This window comes from Scyliorhinus torazame, chromosome 30 (genome assembly GCF_047496885.1).
Source record: "Scyliorhinus torazame isolate Kashiwa2021f chromosome 30, sScyTor2.1, whole genome shotgun sequence".
Taxonomy (NCBI): Eukaryota; Metazoa; Chordata; class Chondrichthyes; order Carcharhiniformes; family Scyliorhinidae; genus Scyliorhinus; species Scyliorhinus torazame.
The window spans coordinates 10,278,287-10,299,589 of NC_092736.1; the positions used below are offsets into that span (position 1 = coordinate 10,278,287).

At 46.9% G+C, this 21,303-nt stretch overlaps 1 protein-coding gene across 3 annotated transcripts in view; it reads left to right on the forward strand.

The window, feature by feature from the left end:
* The first annotated feature begins 9,383 nt into the window (after positions 1-9,383).
* The window catches only part of etfa (electron transfer flavoprotein subunit alpha), a 64,878-nt gene continuing 52,958 nt past the window's right edge, over positions 9,384-21,303 (forward strand). For all 3 annotated transcript variants that reach the window (XM_072492789.1, XM_072492791.1, XM_072492790.1), the window contains exons 1-2: positions 9,384-9,502; positions 19,351-19,500. In XM_072492789.1, coding sequence (XP_072348890.1) covers positions 9,458-9,502; positions 19,351-19,500 — 195 coding nt within the window. In that variant the 5' untranslated portion in view covers positions 9,384-9,457. The remainder of the gene's footprint in view (positions 9,503-19,350; positions 19,501-21,303) is intronic.

The window sequence follows — 21,303 nt, forward strand, 5'->3', positions numbered from 1 at the left end:
TCAAAGGGCTCCACCAACGAATACAGCCGGCGTTAAAACACAACTGGTAACTTTTTGAAAAGCGAAAGTAACGAAGTTTCCTCGAGTCTGACCATTGTTGACATTCTGTCGAAAGACAGGGAACAGTGGGAGTTCGGTCTGAGGGTGAATATAAAGTCCCTGGTGTGCGGGACCTTCAAAGATTAAAGACAATCTAACAACGGTGGAAACCCGGGTCTGAATTTCAATCTGGAAGGGGTGAAAGATAATAAATAAATGTTGCTCACCAAAACATTACTATCTCCAGGGGGATGTTACCGCACAATTTACTTGCTGGCTGTGAACATTAACGGGGTATTTCTTATACTTATCACATGATTAATTATTGAATTGTTACTGCCTGGCTGTTCAAAGCTAGATTTCCCTGTGAGCCACCTTGCGCCAATGTTATAAATATCCCATCAAAATGAGACTGAACGACAGTTTTGAATTTGTTTGCAGAATATTATCCATCAGCAGATCTGACTGGGAGATTGGTTGATTCTTTCTAACCTATGCCTCGCGGTTGGGAGGAACGAACCGCGAGTGTGTCCCCGATTCCCTCCAATCTCCGCCAATTGGTATCGAGTTCCACCGTTTCACATTTCACATTTGGAATTTATTTTAAAAGCCAAGTTCAACTGGGGTCCACGGAAGTTGCAACAACTCATACTGGGAATAGAGAGCAAACACACAGCAACACACACACAACACACACTCATACACACACTAACACATTAACACAAACTCTCTCACACGCAAACACTTGACACATCCAAAACCAGTTACATTCTCTCTCACACACACTAACACATCCACACCCCACACAGTAACACACACTCTCTCTCACACACTAACACACCCACACCCCACACAGTAACACTCTCTCTCACACACTAACACATCCAAACCCCACACAGTAACACACTCTCACACACACTAACACATCCACACCCCACACAGTAACACACACTCTCTCTCACACACACTAACACATCCACACCCCACACAGTAACACACTCTCTCTCACACACACTAACACATCCACACCCCACACAGTAACAGACACTCTCTCTCACACACACTAACACATCCACACCCCACACAGTAACACACACTCTCTCTCACACACATTAACACATCCAAACCGCACACAGTAACACACACACTCTCTCTCACACACATTAACACATCCAAATCCCACACAGTAACACACACACTCTCACACACATTTACACATCCAACCCCCACACAGTAACACACACACACACACTCTCACACATATTAACACATCCAAACCCCACACAGTAACACACACACTCTCTCTCACACACATTAACACATCCAAACCCCACACAGTAACACACACACTCTCTCTCACACACATTAACACATCCAAACCCCACACAGTAACACACACACACTCTCTCACACATTTACACATCCAACCCCCACACAGTAACACACACACTCTCACTCACACAAATTAACACATCCAAACCCCACACAGTAAATCTAGCAAATGCAAAATCACACAGCAATACAAACGCGCTGTGTCTCTCACACAGAAACACATACACACTCAACACCATTTACAAACAGCACTCACACACTAAGCCACACCGGGAACCTACACACGAAACACGAAGTGACAGATAGGGTCACGCCAAAACCACATCAAACACAAGAGCACGGCAACACGCTCATAGTGACACCGTTTCACTCACAGACACACACGCGGGACACCGAGGCACAGAAAACAGGCACGGACACCATATTGTGGAATAGAATGAGCACAAGAGGACCAACTACCGAAGGGTCTTTCTCAGCTCCAACTAACTTGACGCTCCAAACTACCACGCACAGAGCCAGGGCAGAAATAGGTCCAGAATTATTGGAATAGAGCTCAAATCCGCTAGACTAAATTTCTAACTCCGGAACTATTCGATGATTTAAAAAGAAGTACTTGTCTTCAGCGGAGGGAACTCTACTGGATTGTGTTTAACGGAAAGTAACACCTAATTTAAAATAAACTGCTGGAGCATCTCTTAGCAGGCGGGGAAGCCTCTGTGGCGAGAGAAGCAACGAAATTATCTTTTTTAAACAACTACTTTTAACATTCCGAGCTGTGTGTTTTTTGCTGAGACCAGCGTGCAGCCTGGAAGAGGAGAGTGGACATTGCAGGAGAGGGAGGGAAGAGAGCGATTAACACGAAGTGAGGTTAGTTCAACGCCAATAGACGCTGAATAGTTCATTCAAGGTCAACACACAACAAAAAGCAAAACCGCCAGCCAACATTGCCACCGAATAACGGATTGTGTACAGATGCATCAGAATCATTTCCCACTTTGTTCCTCAATACTTAAGTCATTCGCTGCAGCCCCCATTCCAACATCCCAGACTGTGGCATCGAATGCACTTTTACCACGGAGCTGGGAACGATTTTCCTCTCACCCAAGGGAACTCCTGTTTAGCACAGTGTCCCACTCTAATTTACGACACCATTTCAGCCTGATCGCCGAGTCAAAGGGAACTGAAAATGATGGAAAGCGGCCCTTTGCACACTCACCCGGGGCACACCGGCCCAAAGTGCCCAGGCTTGACGCCTTCTTAGCAATTGGCTTAAGATGAGAAGCATTTAAAATCTTGCTACATTTGAAAGGGAACAGTGACTGGCGGTGTTCAAGCGCGTTGGGATGTTCTGAGAAATTTTATATAGATTATATGCAAGTTAAAATTTTTTTTTAGAATACCCAATTATTTTCTTTCCAATTAAGGGCAATTTAGCGTGGCCCATCCACCTTCCTTACACATCTTTGTGTTGTGGGGGTGAGACCCACAGGAAGAATGTGCAAACTTCACAAGGGCATGGAGTTTCAAGTGCTGATCTAAATGCTTCTTAAATCATATCATAGAATTTACAGTGCAGAAGGAGGCTATGTGGTCCATGGAGTCTGCACCAGCCCTTGGAAAGAGCACCGTACTTAAGCCCCACACCTCCACCCTATCCCCGTAATCCCCATAACCCAGTAACCCCACCTAACCTTTTTTGGACACTAAGGGCAATTTATCATGGCCAATCCACCTAACCTGCACATCTTTGGGGACTTGTGGGAGGAAACAGGAGCACCCGGAGGAAACCCACGTAGACACGGGGAGAACGTGCAGACTCTGCACAGACAGTGACCCAAGCCAGGAATCGAACCTGGGACCCCTGGAGCTGTGAACCAACTGTGCTAACCACTGTGCTACCGCGCCTCCACCAGGGTTCCTGCCTCCACCACTCTTTCAGGCAATGAGCTCCAGTCTCCCACCACCCACTTCGTGAAAATGTTTTAACTCAAATCCCCTCTTACTTTCCTGGCCCTTCTCTTAAATCTATGCCCCTTGTTATTGGCCCCTCAACATTTTAATGGTGAGGCAGAGCGACGGCAGGGAAGGAGGGAAAAGGATGCAAATCCCGCTCTCCGGATCCCACCGCCTCGCCGGATGTCCAGCTGCCCAAAGATCATGGGGTTGGCAATCGGCCTGCTCAGTCAGATAAAGAACCATGGCAGGAACCCGTGGCTCTGAGTAAACATCATACCCAAATCCAGGGACAGCCACTACTGACTGGTGATATTTCTGATTGCGGTACATATACAGATGAATGATCCCAGAAAGCATTTGCAAGTGTGGCTGCACTTGTTACGAGAGAAGCACAAGGTGGCTCCGGGAATTCTGAGAAAAGCGAGGGTGAGAAGATGTTTTTGCTCCTTAAGCTAAGCCCCGGGGAAATAAGTCAGGCTGGACAATGAAGTTAAAGTTAATTAGATACTTTCTGCTTTGTCTAAGGACATTTCTTTCCTTTTTTAAAAATAATTTTTTAAATTTAAAGCGCCCAATTTTTTTCCAAATAAGGGACAATTTAGCGTGGCCAATCCACCTACCCGGCACATCTTTAGGTTGTGTGGGTGAGACCCACGCAAATACGGAGAGAGTCTAAGGACATTTTTAAAAAGATCTGTATTTGCTTTTATTAATACCGACATGAATTGTTTTTATGTCACTACACCCTTGACTAAATTTTACAGTTGCAATTATATGTTAAGTGAGGCCGCAGGATAGGATAATATTTGTAAAAGCGTGCATTTGTCTTTCTTGAAAAGTAATCCTGAATGTTATCTGTACTCCTAGGATTTAGTTCACTTTTTTGACCCTTCAATACACCCTCAGGGTCTCAGTAAAAACTGACAACCTCCTGGAATAGTGAAGCAGGCATGACCCACAAATGCGTACACTCTCCTAGAACAAATATTGACACAGGCCCCCATAACTTGCCAAGGCTCCTTCGACAGCACCTTCCAAATCTTCGACCTCAGGTGCCTGGGAACACCACCACTTGCAAGTTCCCCTCCAAGCCACGCACCACCCTGACTTGGAAATATATCGCCGTTCCTTCACTGTCACTGGGTCAAAATCCGAGAATTATTTCACTAACAGCACTGTAGCTGTACCTGCACCAGATGGGCTGCAGTGGTTCAAGAAGGCAGCCCACCAGCAACAGCTTCCCAAGAGCAATTGGCTGAAGACTCACAACCCACGAACAACATTTAAAAAACCTTCCAAAATAGTGTTTTTGTCCAAAGGAATGCAATGATTTTTAAAAATGACCACAGAGCAATATGAGGGTTCGATTCCTGCTTGGGTCACCGACTGTGCGGAGTCTGCACATTCTCCCCATGTCTGCGTGGGTTTCCTCTGGGTCCTCCCACAAGTCCCGAAAGACGTGCTTGTTAGGTGAATTGGACATTCTGAATTCTCCCTCAGTGTACCCAAACAAGTGCCGGAGTGTGGTGACTAGGGGATTTTCACAGTAACATCATGCAGTGTTAATGTAAGCCTACTTGTGACAAGAATAAAGATTATTAAAAAAAGATGTGTTTGCAAGTGAATAATTGCAGAGCACCTGAAACCTAATATACATTCCTCCCAGCTTTAGGTTGACAAGAATCTAATAACCTTGCAGATTCATGGTATCAGTAGGTCCTAATATGAATACCTATGATCTAGGTACAAATGTTCATAGATGTAGAACTGTCAACATCAGGAACGTAAGATTTACGATCAAAGGCAGAGAGTGGAGATACTAAAGTAATTTAAACATATGGAGCTGGGCTTTTCAGAGGTGTCAACATCAGGGGAATGTTAAGAGTGACATTTACGATCAGCTCCAGCATCACAATTTGCAAATCCATTTAAACATATGGAGCTTTGTTTATGTCTAAGAGTAAAATACATCAAAAGAAATCACAGTTTCAGAGCAAAATGACTGATTGCTACTCCGATTGGATGACATTTGGTAAGTCTGGTTTTATTTTTCAGAATGAGATAGATGGGGACAGGCTAAACTTTACAACCAAAATGACCGTGGCTTTTAAAAAAAAAATCTTATATTGAAAACCCCCAGGCCATAGTGCAGGACACCAGCAAAGTTGAAAATAGTAAAGAGCAGATGGAATAAATCAAGAAATTGTGACCAGGTTAGAGCAAGTAAGTGCTTCCGTAGCCTGTTGATTGTAGAGGAATGATAAGTGTATAATAAGGTAGAATAACGTACATCATATCTTCCCAAATGGAGGAAGGCCTCCATCGGGATTTGAATTGGAGAAACTGGAGTTGTCCTAATTGGAGAAAAGGAGATTGAGGGGAAATTATTAGAAGAATCCTGGATCATGACTGGCTTGGATAAGGTAGAGATGGAAATTTGTTCTCATTAACTAAAGGTACAAAGGTTGGGGAACACAGATTTAAGACTTTGGGCCATAGATTCAGGGGTTGTGAGGAAGAACATTTTGAGGCAGCAAGTGGTAATACCCCGGGACTTGCTGCCCATGAGGGTGGTGGAAATGGAGCCAATCAATGATTTCAGGAGAACATTTCTTAGCCACTTGAGAGAAATAAACTTCAAGGTGATGGGTGAAGAGCAGGGGAATAGGACTCACTCTACAGAGAACTGTCACGGTCTTGATGGGGGGGAATGCCCTCCATCTGTGCCCTAAATGACTCGATGACTATGGTTCTACAAATCAGGTAGTGCTATTTTGTATGAGTTGTCTATAATGTAGATTGTAAGAATTTCCACATATTTATGCCTAAATGAACACCTGGAGCAGACAAATCAGAGTTGACATGCCAACTAATCAGCACCCATTTCTCATGCAATATAACTGGTTGCTCCCTTTGAAATTCAGTATTCTTTTGTCTGTCCTGATGTGTGCGAGATGAAAAGCTGCGGCAGCACCTTTATTTTTTCAGCTATAACATGTATCTTCTCTAATAAGCGAAGGCATCTATGTGCCTTTGAAACAGGCAATGCTGAGCTGGTGCAAAAAGTATTAGGTGCCCAGGGCAAACTTTCAATTCCCCCCCTGCCTTGCAAATAACTTTCAAAAATGAATAGTGTGCATTTGTACGAATCAAAATGCTGCATCTATAATCACAGATTTATTTTACATAATAAAGGAGAATATCTTGTTACTGATTGCACATTGAGATTGTTCTACATTTTTCACAGTTATGTACTGGATAAAAATGCACATTGTAATGCGTAATTTAATTTATTTATTCTTTCATAGGATGTGGGCATCGTTGGACTGGCTAGCATTTTTTGTCCATCCCTAAGTACCCTTGAACTGAGTAGTGTTCGGGGCCATTCCTGAGGGCAGTTAAGAGTCAACCACATTGCAGTGGATCTGGAGTCACATGTAGGCCAGACCGGGTAAGGACGGCAGATTTCCTTCTCTTTCTTAATATAAATTTAGAGTACCCAATTATTTTTTTCCAATTAAGGGGCAATTTAGCGGGGCCAATCCACCTAACCTACACACCATTGGGTTGTGAGGGTGAAACCCACGCAAACATGGGGAGAATGTGCAAACTCCACACAGACAATGACCCGTGGCCGGGATCGAACCTGGGTCCTCAGTGCCGTAGGCAGCAGTGCTAACCACTGCGCCACCGTGCTGCCCCAGATTTCCTTCCCTCAAGGACATCAGTGATGAAGATGGATTTTGACGACAATCTGTGGTCATTGTCCCGGTCTCCATCACTGAGACTAACTTTACATTCCAGATTTATTGACTGAATTTAAATTCCGCCAGCTGCCGTGGTGAGATTTGAACCCATGCCTCAGGGCATTAGCCTGGGCCTCTGGATCACCACCCCTGCCCCCAACCCAAATGGTGTGCCCGCGCCACTCCCTAACAAGTTGCCCCTGAGCTAGAAGATGGGAAACCATTATCCAATAACAATAGAGGTTATTATTATTATGAGGAGTAAATGTGGTTGATGAGATAAATTCCGACAAACAATTTTTCCTCAATCTCATCGCAACCAAGGACCAGAAGAGTCCGAACAGGAAAGATGAAACCAAAATTTTAAATACGACTGAAGCTCGTAAGAACTCTGCGGAACCATTAAAACCAGGTGGAAATCGATGGAGTTCCTAAACAACACATTATTACAATGCGCCTTTCACACTAAAATTGGACCTAACCTCCGCAGTCGGTCTGCTTTGCACAAGTTGAACGCGCAGCTGAAAGTGGCTGATCGGCCGGGGCTGCCTGTGTACTATGGAACAAGAACAATGGAGCATGCGGACCTGAGCTCTCCGTGGACGACATGAGGTACAGGTTACTGTTTCACATTGTAGACAAGGACATTGAGTCCATCATGGGAGTGCACTCATGTGAATCCCTGAACTTAGTTGAGCGACTGTGTGTCCCGGAAGCCGGCTGAATACTACAGATCCCTACCAGATGTCAGAGTGTGCACGGTTGACGAGGATTCAGGCGAAATCCAGGCGGAGGGCGACAGATCCAGGCGCAGGGGCAGCACGGTTAGCACAGTGGTTCGCACTGTTGTTTCACAGCGCCAGGGACCCGGGTTTGATTCCCTGTTTGGGTCACTGTCTGTGCGGAGTCTGCTCGTCCTCCCAGTGTCTGCGTGGGTTTCCTCCGGGTGCTCCGGTTTGCACCCACAAGCCCCGATAGACGTGCTTGATAGGTAATTTGGACATTCTGAATTCTCCCTTGGTGTACCTGAACAGGCGCCGCAATGTGGCAAGTAGGGGCTTTTCACAGTAACTTCATTGCAGTGTTAATGTCAGCCTACTTGTGACAATAATAAACATTATTTTTAAAAAATCAGACGAGGAGACGGAACAGCCAGCGAGCATTCCCCAATTCTGGTCAACGGTCTTCAAGAAGGTGCACGTGCCCAGGGGTAGGGGACGGGAGCACGGCGAGCCCGTATTGTAGCATCCGCAAGGTGTGAATGTTAAATGGGCAGAGCGTGAGGAGCCGTGGAGATTCACTCTGGAGTTTACATTCGAGTCCAATGAGTATTTCACAAACCAGGCGGTGATGGACGCCTTCCTGACGGAATCTCCGGATCGTGGGGTGCAAAATCGACCTGAGGGAGGACAGAAATGTCACGATGAAGGCAATTAGAACTGAAGTGAAGAAGAAAGGTCGAAGCGCTGGCAGGGCAGTCAGGAGAAGCGGGCCGAAGGGCTCCAAGGTCCCAGGTTCGATTCCGGCTTGGGTCACTGTCTGTGCGGCGTCTGCACATCCTCCCCGTGTCTGCGTGGGTTTCCTCCGGGTGCTCCGGTTTCCTCCCACAGTCCAAAGATGTGCAGGTTAGGTGGATTGGCCATGATAAATTGCCCTTAGAGTCCAAAGTTGCCCTTAGTGTTCGGTGGGGTTACTGGGTTATGGGGATAGGGTGGAGGTGTTGACCTTGGGTAGGGTGCTCTTTCCAAGAGCCGGTGCAGACTCGATGGGCCGAATGGCCTCCTTCTGCACTGTAAATTCTATGAATTCTATGAACAGCAGCTCTGTAATCTCCTCAGTCCCCCTTGGCGGGAAACTGGAACCTGGCGGGGCGTGCGGCGAGGGGGCGGGGCGTGCGGCGAGGGGGCGGGGCGTGCGGGGAGGGGGGGCGGGGCGTGTGCGGAGGGGGGGCGTGCGCAGAGGGCGGGGCGTGCGGTGAGGGGGCGGGGCGTGCGGTGAGGGGGGCGGGGCGTGCGCGGAGGGGGGCGGGGCGTGCGCGGAGGGGGGGCGGGGCGGGCGCAGAGGGTGGGGGCGGGGCGTGCGCGGAGGGGGGGCGTGCGCAGAGGGGGGGGGGCGTGCGCGGAGGGGGGGCGGGGCGTGCGCGGAGGGGGGGGGGGGCGTGCGCGGAGGGGGGGGGGCGTGCGCGGAGGGGGGGGGGGCGTGCGCGGAGGGGGGGGGGGCGTGCGCGGAGGGGGGGCGGGGCGTGCGCGGAGGGGGGGCGGGGCGTGCGCGGAGGGGGGGCGGGGCGTGCGCGGAGGGGGGGCGGGGCGTGCGCGGAGGGGGGGCGGGGCGTGCGCGGAGGGGGAACTCTCGCGAAACCTCGGGCCTGTGGAAGGTGCTGGAAGATGTTCGGGTTCCGCTCCGCAGCCGGGCGGCGGATTGCAGCGGCGGTGAGTGAGATCGGGGCGGGTTGGTGGGGCCCGGGCTAGGCCCGGGGCCGCGGTCGCTCCAGCTCCGTGGGCCGCGCTTGCAGCCTGTGGCGGGCACCCGCTGGGTGTTGGGGCCGGAGGGTCAGGCTTCACTCCGGTGTGGCCGTCCCCACAGTGGGTGGGGGTCAAGGTCACTGCGCCCAAACCCGCTGATTAATTCAACAGCCTGAATTCAATCGGAGAGAAAGACCTGCATTTCTGTAGCACCTTTCACAATCTCAGGAAGCCCCAAATCCCAATAAAATGCCATTGAAGCCCGTTCACTGAATGCATAAACCACAGCAGCCAATTTGCACACAGCAAGCTCCCGCAGGTGGCATCCTGACATTGGCGGCGCTACCTCGTTCTCGAGCTGTAAGCTCCTGACCTCCACCACCATCCGAACTGAAGGACGAGGATAGGCAATGCAGGCGACCCTCCCCACCCGCAGGTTCCCCTCTGAGCCACACCACCCCGACTTGGAAACATATCGGCCGTTCCTTCACTGTCGCTGGGTCAAAATCCTGGAAATTCCTCCCTGAGTGCGCGCTGGGTGTACCTACACCACAGGAAGCAGTCTCACAACACCAGGTTAAAGTCCAACCGGTTTATTTCAAACACTAGCTTTCCTCAGCAGTGCTCCGAAAGCTAGTGTTTGAAACAAACCTGTTGGGCTTTAACCTGGTGTTGTAAGACCTCTTACTGTGCTCACCCCAGTCCAACGCCGGCATCTCCACATCATGGTTACCATCTACACCACAGGGACTGCAGCGGTTCAAGAAAGCAGCTCGTCACCACTTTCTCAAGGGCAATTAGGGATGGGCAATAAACGCTGGCCTAACCAACGACGTCCACATTCTTTATGCAATTAAAAAAAAACTATTTTTGTTATGACAGTTATGCCATAAACATTGGCCAAGATGCCGCAGATAACTCCCTGTTTTCTCTTCGAATTGTGCTGTGGGATCTCTTGACGTCCAGTAGAGTCTTTGATGGTACCTTATTCCCAGCCCTGGATGTCCAAAACCCAAAGTGATCTGCAATCATTGTAATGCTTTTGAAATGCAGTCACTATTGTGTGCAAATCATAGAATCCCTACAGTGCAGAAGGAGGTCATTAAGTCTTATCGAGTCTGCACTGACCCCTGGAAAGATCATCCTACCTAAATCCACGCCCCACCTATGCCCATAACCCAGTAACCTCAACTAATCTTTTGGACACTAAGGGCAATTTAGCATGGCCAATCCATCTGACCTGCACATCTTTGGACTGTGGGAGGAAACCCACGCAGACACGGGGAAGAAGTGCAAACTCCGCACAGTCACCCGAGGCCGGAATTTCGCCCAGGACCCTGGCGCTGTGAGGCAGATATGTCAGCACTGCTTATGCACAGGAACATGTTATAAGCAGCAAACAACTGACTATAATCTTTGATGGTGATTGGCAGAATATTGGCCATCGGGACCTTTTGAATCCAATTGAGCAGCAGCCTGCTCAGAACGATGGAGTTGGAGTTGGTGCTTGTAATCCAGGATCCTTTCAGTTGGATATCATGCCATGATGAAGGAGACATGTAATTCCACACACCTTTCCAGACAATGCCTCTTTAAATAAAGAGTGCAGAATTGATAAATGGGGGAGGAGGGTGCGGAGATACTTGTATTGTGTGTGGTGGGGGGAGTGGGTGTCTGTTTTGGGACTATGAAACTTTCATCACAAGGGTGGCACTTGCTCAGATTATTTTGTTTCTCCTCTTTCCTTGCACCCCTCATTCCGATTGAGAACAAGTAGGGAATAAAAAAGCTTGCCTGGTGACGAGTGGTGAGGAATCCTGTCAATATTCCCAAGGTCAGACCAGTTAGACGAAAAACAAATGACGTAATTGCAAACCTATTGACCTGAATGAAGCTGGGGTTACGCGGGCAGGTGTGCAGAGGTTATGACTTTTCACTTTCATAAGCATCATTGCAACTATGAGTGACCTGATTGAGTTTTTTGTCTGCATATTGTGAACACGGTAGCACTCTGGTTGTAGCAACCCACGATGTTAAAATCCTGATGTGCCAAGTTGTGAAAATGATTGAAGGAATCTGATTGTTTGCGGGGGTAAGACCAGTAAACACAAGCTTGAAAACTGCTGGATTCCTACCCACCCCAAACATAACCCCAACTTGTCTGGCAGCATCTGTAGGGAGAGAAAAGAGCTAACATTTCTAGTCCGATGACTCTTTGGCAAAGCTATGAGAAAGAGTCGTCGGACTCGAAACATTAGCTCCTTTCTCTCCCTACAGATGCTGCCAGACATGCTGAGATTTTCCAGCATTTTCTCTTTCGTTTCAGATTCCAGCATCCGCAGTAAGTTGCTTTTATCCAAAACCCCAACTTGTTCACTTACATTTGCCAAATATAAGAACCTGTCTGTTCTGATTTCCGCGTGACTCCAGTTCCATGTCCTGTGGTTGACTCTTGGGCATCTGAAGTGATTTGCCAGGAAAACACATATCCGACGACATTTAAAAAAAAAAAGTAGGTTAATGCTTCATTCTATCCTTGATCAATTACCACACCTTTTCCACGGAATGTTAAACATATAGATAATTGCAATTTACCTCTTGGTACTCCATTATAATCCTCATATATTTGGGCCCTTCACCAACGACCTGAATCACAGAAAGCATAATAATATGGAAGCAGGTTGGTCCTCCAAACTGCAAGCAGTAATCCCACGTTTCCACTAAGTTCCCAAATCCCTTTGCTTTCCACAACCTTTCTGATCGCTTTTGTAGTGCCAACATGGTCAGCTTCGGTCATTCCGCATTCCACAGCTCTGCAATGCTCTGTGCTCAAAACGTTTTGCGTTTAATCTTGTGGAACCTCGTGCTAGATACCATAATTGCTGGAAGTTGTCCTTTTTTCATTCAAGCTGCATGAGCTTTTCATGTGACCTCTTAATCTCTTTTCTAACAAAACCAGTCAGTCTCCTGATCTGCTTCATCTGCTGCTGCTCATTAAACTTTATGGTACCTGCGGTCGACTCAGAGGTGCAGCACTGCTGCCTCACGGCGCTGAGGACCCAGGTTCTATCCCGGTCCTGGGTCACTGTCCGTGTGGGGTTAGCACATCCTCCCTGCGTCTGTGCGGGTTTCGCCCCCCCCTCCAAAACCCAAAGATGTGCAGGCTAGGTGAACTGGCCTCACTAAATTACCCCTTAATTGGAAAAAAATAATTGGTTATTCTAAATTTATCCCAAAAAAACCTTCATGATACCTAACATTATTTGTAATGCGTTTTGAGAATATCAACCACTGTCATGGACTGCAGGAGAGAAGCTCGAGGTAATAATGTACCTCTAATTGGTTCCCACTCTTCATGCGATGATCCACACTGGGAGTCATTCTATAGATGTCAGTATGGGACTTGTAGGATGTGACAAAGAGCAGCTTTCTACAAACATGATCTGTGATTCGTAGTGAACAGCTTTGTGAGCTGTCCCAACTCCCAGGTAGCATGCTACAGCCCAAACATTTGGATTTTCCAACGTGTGGAAGGATGTTCAAGATCTGGCATTTACTCTGTGGTGCTCACCATAATAGACATCTCTTGTCAAAATAATGAGTGTCTATTGTCTCTTCAAACACGAGGCATCACTGCTAAACCTACTCCCCCTCATTCCTAACGCCTGCTTATATAGATGCACTACCCAGAAGTTAATTGCCAGCAGCAGCACAAGGAAGTTTACCGTTGTCCTAACATGGGGTGCCGAGGTTAACTGAAATTGCTTTACTGCTGTTTCAGAAGAGTTCAGTGGAAGCCTTTCTGACATGTGGTTTAATACCATGTTGGTCAAGTCGTTTTTAACTGAAAATTTGTGGGTTCAACACAGATCTGTATTAGTCTGAGTGCCATGCTTTGGTGGCCCAATTGTGCATAATTGTTTGAAATTGAAAGGAAGATACATCAGCCAATTATCAGAAAATGTTCCAGTAGTTAACTTGCTGGTTATTTCACAAGTCGGCAGTAATGATGCCGCAGTCATTAATCATTTAGCCTGAATGTCCTTGTGGATCAACAGCACTGAGACTTGGTGTTGGCAGTGACATCAGCTACCTCAACAACACTGAAACCTGATGTTGACAGTGAGAGCTCGTGTTTGCTCCAATACTGACCTTGGGCTGTTCGTATTCCGGGATGAGATGTTGGGCCGAGGTCTTGTCTGTTCTTTCAGGTGGAATTATTCCACGGCCACTATTTTGAGAAAGTGTAAAAGGTGGGGAAGTATATGAAGTTTCATTGGGCAAACAACCCAACAGTAGGTTTCCGCTCTTCAAATCTTGCTTGTGTTTGGAGAGAGCACTTTGAAATGAAATGAAGTGAAAATCGCTTATTGTCACAAGTGGGCTTCAAATGAAGTTACTGTGTAAAGCCCCTAGTCGCCACATTCCGGCGCCTGTTCGGGGAGGCTGTTACGGGAATTGAACCGTGCTGCTGGCCTGCCTTGGTCTGCTTTCAAAGCCAGCGATATAGCCTTGTGCTAAACAGCCCCTTTCAGCTACCGAAAGCTAGCATGGTTACACTTGGAAACAGCTTGAGGTGACTAAATGTCACACGGAAATATAATTTAACAATAAACTGTATTAACTCAATTCCCTGTATTTTTGCCATTGTGTATTGGCGCCAATATTATAAAACCAAGTGGCAGTTCAAAGCTTAAATATTGGCTTTCTGAAGTATTATAATATCACGAATTGCATTGTTTTTCACTTGCAACTTTAATTTGGTCCAGGAGATTAAGGAGAACAGATAGCATAGTTTTTTAAAATATGATTTTTATTGCGTTTTTGCTATACAAAACAAATATAAATATGAACAAACAGTGGGAGTTAAAAGGAGAAAATAAGAAGTACAGTGTTTGTAGTGGCAATTGTGGTCCCCTGCGTTTCGCTTTCCACCGGTTGTCCTCCCTTTGCTTTTCTTCCCTTTGGCTCAGGTTGTTGTTGCATATGACCCCCTTCCCCCCCCATTTAGATCGGGATGGATCTAAACAGGAAGAGGAACTGGGCAGTACGTTCATTTTGATTGTCTGCACCCTCCCCGCCAGGGAGAGTGGGAGTGTGTCCATCTCTGCAGGTCCTTTTAATTTTTTAATAATCTTTATTGTCACAAGTAGGCTTACATTAACACTGCAAGGAAGTTACTGTGAAAATCCCCCAGTTGCCACATTCCGGCGCCTGTTCGGGTACACAGAGGGAGAATTCAGAATATCCAAATTACATAATAGCGCGTCTTTTGGGACTTATAGGAGGAAACCGGAGCACCCGGAGAAAGCCCACGCAGACACGGGGAGAACATAAGACCATAAGACATAGGAGCGGAAGTAAGGCCATTCGGCCCATCGAGTCCAGGCCACCATTCAATCATGGCTGATTTCAACTCCATTTACCCGATCTCTCCCCATAGCCCTTAATTTCTCGAGAAATCAAGAATTTATCAACTTCTGTCTCAAAGACACTCAACGTCCCGGCCTCCACCGCCCTCTGTGGCAATGAATTCCACAGACCCACCACACTCTGGCTGAAGAAATTTCTCCTCATCTCTGTTCTAAAGTGACTCACTTTTATTCTAAGGCTGTGCCCCCGGGTGCTAGTCTCCCCTGCTAATGGAAACAACTTCCCTACGTCCACCCTATCTAAGCCATTCATTATCTTGTAAGTTTCTATTAGATCTCCCCTCAACCTCCTAAACTCCAATGAATATAATCAGAGGATCCTCAGACGTTCATCGTATGTTAGGCCTACCATTCCTGGGATCATCCGTGTGACTCTCCGCTAGACACGCTCCAGTGCCAGTCTGTCCTTCCTGAGGTGTGGGGCCCAAAATTGCTCACAGTATTCTAAATGGGGCCTAACTAGTGCTTTATAAAGCTTCAGAAGTACATCCCTGCTTTTATATTCCAAGCCTCTTGAGATAAATGACAACATTGCATTTGCTTTCTTAATTACGGACTCAACCTGCAAGTTTGCCTGTAGAGAATCCTGGACTAGGACTCCCAAGTCCCTTTGCACTTCAGCATTATGAATTTTGTCACCGTTTAGAAAATAGTCCATGCCTCTATTCTTTTTTCCAAAGTGCAAGACCTCGCACTTGCCCACGTTGAATTTCATCAGCCATTTCTTGGACCACTCTCCTAAACTGTCTAAATCTTTCTGCAGCCTCCCCACCTCCTCCATACTACCTGCCCCTCTACCTATATTTGTATCATCGGCAAACTTAGCCAGAATGCCCCCAGTCCCGCCATCTAGATCGTTAATATATAAAGAGAACAGCTGTGGCCCCAACACTGAACCCTGCGGGACACCACTCGTCACCGGTTACCATTCCGAAAAAGAACCTTTTATCCCAACTCTCTGCCTTCTGCCTGACAGCCAATCGTCAATCCATGTTAGTATCTTGCCTCGAATACCATGGACCCTTATTTTACTCAGCAGTCTCCCGTGAGGCACCTTATCAAAGGCCTTTTGGAAGTCAAGATAGATAACATCCATTGGCTCTCCTTGGTCTAACCTATTTGTTATCTCTTCAAAGAACTCTAACAGGTTTGTCAGGCACGACCTCCCCTTACTAAATCCATGCTGACTTGTCCCAATCCAACCCTGCACTTCCAAGAATTTAGAAATCTCATCCTTAACAATGGATTCTAGAATCTTGCCAACAACCGAGGTTAGGCTAATTGGCCTATAATTTTCCATCTTTTTCCTTGTTCCCTTCTTGAACAGGGGGGTTACAACAGCGATTTTCCAATCCTCTGGGACTTTCCCTGACTCCAGTGACTTTTGAAAGATCATAACTAACGCCTCCACTATTTCTTCAGCTATCTCCTTTAGAACTCTAGGATGTAGCCCATCTGGGCCCGGAGATTTATCAATTTTTAGACCTCTTAGTTTCTCTAGCACTTTCTCCTTTGTGATGGCTACCATATTCAACTCTGCCCCCTGACTCTCCTGAATTGTTGGGGTATTACTCATGTCTTCTACTGTGGAGACTGACGCAAAGTACTTATTTAGTTCCTCAGCTATTTCCTTGTCTCCCATCACTAGATTACCAGCGTCACTTTGGAGCGGCCCAATGTCTACTTTTGCCTCCCGTTTGTTTTTAATGTATTTAAAGAAACTTTTACTATCATTCCTAATGTTACTGGCTAGCCTACCTTCATAATTGATCCTCTCTTTCCTTATTTCTCTCTTTGTTATCCTCTGTTTTTGTAGCCTTCCCAATCTTCTAACTTCCCACTACTCTTTGCCACATTATAGGCTTTCTCTTTTGCTTTGATGCATTCCCTAACTTCCTTTGTCAGCCATGGCTGCCTAATCCCCCCTCTGATAACCTTTTCTTTGGGATGAACCTCTGTACTGTGTCCTCAATTACTACCAGAAACTCCTGCCATTGCTGTTCGACTGTCTTTCCCACTAGACTCTGCTCCCAGTCGATTTTCGTCAGTTCCTCCCTCATGCCCCTGTGGTTACCTTTATTTAACTGTAACACCTTTACATCTGATTCTACCTTCTTTCTTTCAAATTGGAGATTGAATTCTACCATATTATGATCACTGCCTCCTAAGTGCTCCCTTACTTTAAGATCTTTAATCAGGTCTGGCTCATTACATAACACTAAAGTCCAGAATGGCCTGTTCCCTCGTGGGCTCCATCACAAGCTGTTCCAAAAAGCCCTCCTGTAAACATTCAATGAATTCCCTTTCCTTGGGTCCACTGGCAGCATTATTTACCCAGTCCACCTGCATATTGAAGTCCCCCATGATCACTGTGACCTTGCCTTTCTGACATGCACTTTCTATTTCGTGGTGCATTTTGTGCCCCTGGTCCTGACCACTGTTAGGAGGCCTGTACATACCTCCCATTATGTTTTTTTTGCCTTTGTGGTTCCTCAACTCTACCCACACAGACTCCACATCATCTGACCCTATGTCGTTTAGTGCTATTGATTTAATTTCATTCCTAATTAACAAGGCAACCCCGCCCCCTCTGCCCACATGGAACAGTACAGCACAGTACAGGCCCTTCAACCCACGATGTTGTGTCGACCATTTATCCTAATCTAAGATCAACCTAACCTACACCTCTTCAATTTACTGCTGTCCATGTGCCTGCCTAAGAGTCGCTTAAATGTCCCTAATAGGGCGGCATGTGGCGCAGTGGATAGCACTGGGACTGCGGCACTGAGGACCTGGGTTCGAATCCCAGCCCTGGGTCAATGTCCGTGTGGAGTTTGCTCATTCTCCCCATGTCTGCATGGGTTTCACCCCACAACCCAAAGATGTTCAGGTTAGGTGGATTGGCCACGCTAAATTGCCCCTTAATTGGGGAAAAAATAATTGGGCACTCTAAATTTAAAGAATTTAAAAAAATAAATAAATGTATATTAAAAATAAAATGTCCCGAATGACTCTGACTCCACCACCTCCGCTGGAAGTGCATTCCACACACCCACCACTCTCTGTGTAAAGAACCTACCCCTGACATCTCCCCTATACCTTCCTCCAATCACCTTAAAATTATGTCCCCTCGTGACAGCCATTTCCACCCTGGGGAAAAGTCTCTGGCTATCCACTCTATCCATGCGTCTGATGTTCGATGTTAGCTGTCTACCCTTGACAAAGTCGGTTTCATCTTCTGCAACTAGCTCTGGTTCGCAGTCCTCCAGCCTTTTGGCTAGGATCTTGGCCAGTATTTTTGCGTCTACGTTTAGCAGCAAGATGGGGCTGTAGGAACTGCATTCATTTGGGTCTTTGTCTTTTTTAGGCATCAGCGAGATTGAGGCTTGTGCTAGCATAGGCGACAGTGTGCCCCTCGCCAGCGAGTCTGTTAACATCTCCCGCAGGTGCGGGGCTGTTGCAAATCTTTTGTAGAGGTCCGTCAGGAAACCGTCTGGTCCCGGCGCCTTCCCCGCCTGCATGGAGCTAATACTCTCCATGACCTCTCCCAGTTCTAGTGGTGCTTCCAGGCCTCGTTTCCTGTCCTCCCCCCACAACTGGCATGGCCAGTCCATCAAGGAACTGCTTCATCCCCGAGTCCCCTGCTGGGGGCTCCGAGGTGTACAGACCCGGGTAGAAGGTCTCAAACGCGTTGTTGACCTTGCCCAGCTCAGCTACTAAGTTCTCTGATCTGCGCTATTTCCCTCATGGCTGCCTGCTTTCTCAGCTGATGAACCAGCAGGCGACTAGCCTTGTCTCTGTGCTCAGATAGCATAGTTTGAGAGAAACTAGTTAAGTTCATTTGTTGCTAGAATCAGATATTCTTTTTAAAAAAAAAAAAAAATTTAGAGTACCCAATTCATTTTTTCCAATTTAAGGGACAATTTAGCGTGTTCAATCCACCTACCTTGTACATCTTTGGGTTGTGGGGGCGAAAACCACGCAAACACGGGGAGAATGTGCAAACTCCACACAGACAGTGACCCGGGGCCGGGATCGAACCTGGGACCTCGGCGCTGTGAGACTGCAGTGCTACCACTGAGCTACCATGCTGCCCTAGAATCAGATATTTCAGCAGTGAAGTTGGGAAACCTTTCTAAGAATGGCAGAGGTTTGGAGCTCTTTTCCACAAATGACAATTGATAATTACATTGATTAGTTCTACGTTTCAGAGTGATAGATTTTTGTTAACCAAAGGTATTAAGGGATATCAGGCAACGGTGGATGTATAGAGTTAGCTCACAGATCTGTCATGATCTTATTGATTGGTAAATAGCCTCATGGGTCCAAGTGGCCTCCTTCCATTCCGCTAAGAGTTTGTAAGATTCTTTTCTTCGGTTCCAGATCTGCTACCTGCGGCGATTTCAGAGCACCCTTGTACTCGCAGAGCACAATAACGAAAAGCTGACTCCCATCACCCTCAATGCCATCACAGCAGCAAAAAAGCTGGGCGGAGATGTTTGCTGCTTGGTTGCCGGCACAAATTGTGGCAAGGTAAGACCGGATCTTTCAAAGGCTCGTGAACATTAGAATCACCATTGGTATTATTAACTATTATCTCGGAGACATTACTGACTGCAAGAACAACTTGCATTTATGCAGCATACTTGATGTAATAAAATGTCCCAAGGTGCTTCACGGGAGTGCAGTCCCAAAACAATGACACTGAGCCAAAGAAGGAGATACTGGGACAGGTGACAAAGCGCATGGTCAAAATGATAGGTTTTTGGGACTGGCAAGAGAGAGAGAGACAGTATTTATTTGATTTGATTTATTATTGTCGCATGTATTAGTATACAGTGAAAAGTATTGTTTCTTGCATGCTGTACAAACAATGCATACCGTACATAGGGAAGGAAGGAGAGAGTGCAGAATATAATGTTACAGTTATAGCAAGGTGTAGAGAAAAGATCAACTTAATACGAGGCAGGTCCATTCAAAAGTCTGATGGCAGTAGGGAAGAAGCTGTTCTTGAGTCGGTTGGTACGTGACCTCAGACTTTGGTATCTTTTTCCTGACTGAAGAAGGTGGAAGAGAGTATGTCCGGAGTGCGTGGGGTCCTTAATTATGCTGGCTGCCTTTCCGAGGCAGCGGGAATTGTAGACAGAGTCAATGGATGGGAGGCTGGTTTGCGGGATGGATTGGGCTACATTCACGGCCTTTTGTAATTTCCTGCAGTCTTGGGCAGAGAAGGATCCATACCAGGCTTTGATACAACCAGAAAGAATGCTTTCTATGGTGCATCTGTAGAAGTTGGTAAGAGTCGTAGGTGACATGCCAAATTTCCTTAGTCTTCTGAGAAAGTAGAGTCATTGGTGGGCTTTCTTAACTATAGTGTCGGCATGGGGGGACCAGGACAGGTTGTTGGTGATCTGGACACCTAAAAACTTGAAGCTCTCGACCCTTTCTACTTTGTTCCCATTGGTGTAGACAGGGGCATGTTCTCCACTACGCTTCCTGAAGTCGATGACAATCTCCTTAGTTTTGTTGACTTTGAGGGAGAGATTATTGTCGTCGCACCAGTTCACCAGATTCTCTATCTCATTCCTGTACTCTGTCTCGTCATTGTTTGAAATCCGACCCATTACTGTGGTGTCATCAGCAAATTTGAAAATCAAGTTGGAGGGGAATTTGTCCACACAGTCATAGGTGTATAAGGAGTATAGTTGGGGGCTAAGGACACAGCCTTATGGGGCACCAGTGTTGAGGATAATGGTGGAGGAGGTGTTGTTGCCTATCCTTACTGATTGTGGCCTGTGGGTCAGAAAGTTCAGGATCCAGTCGCAGAGGGAGGAGCCAAGGCCAAGGCCACGGAGTTTGGAAATGAGTTTTGTAGGAATAATAGTGTTGAAGGCTGAGCTGTAGTCGATAAATAGGAGTCTGACATAGGTGTCTTTGTTATGAAAATGAAATGAAATGAAAATCGCTTATTGTCACAAATAGGCTTCAAATGAAGTTACTGTGAAAAGCCCCTAGTCGCCACATTCTGGCGCCTGTTCGGGGAGGCTGGTACGGGAATTGAACCGTGCTGCTGGCCTGCCTTGGTCTGCTTTAAAAGCCAGCTCTTTAGCCCTGTGCTAAACCAGCCCCACTAGTGTTATCTAGGTGTGCCAGGGTAGAGTGCAGGGCCATGGAGATGGCGTCTGCTGTGGACCTGTTGCAGTGGTAGGCGAACTGTAGTGGATGAAGGCAATCTGGGAGGCTGGAGTTGATTCATGCCATGACTAACCTTTTATGATGTTGGATGTCAGAACCACTGGACGATAGTCATTAAGGCACGCTGCTTGGCCTTTTTTT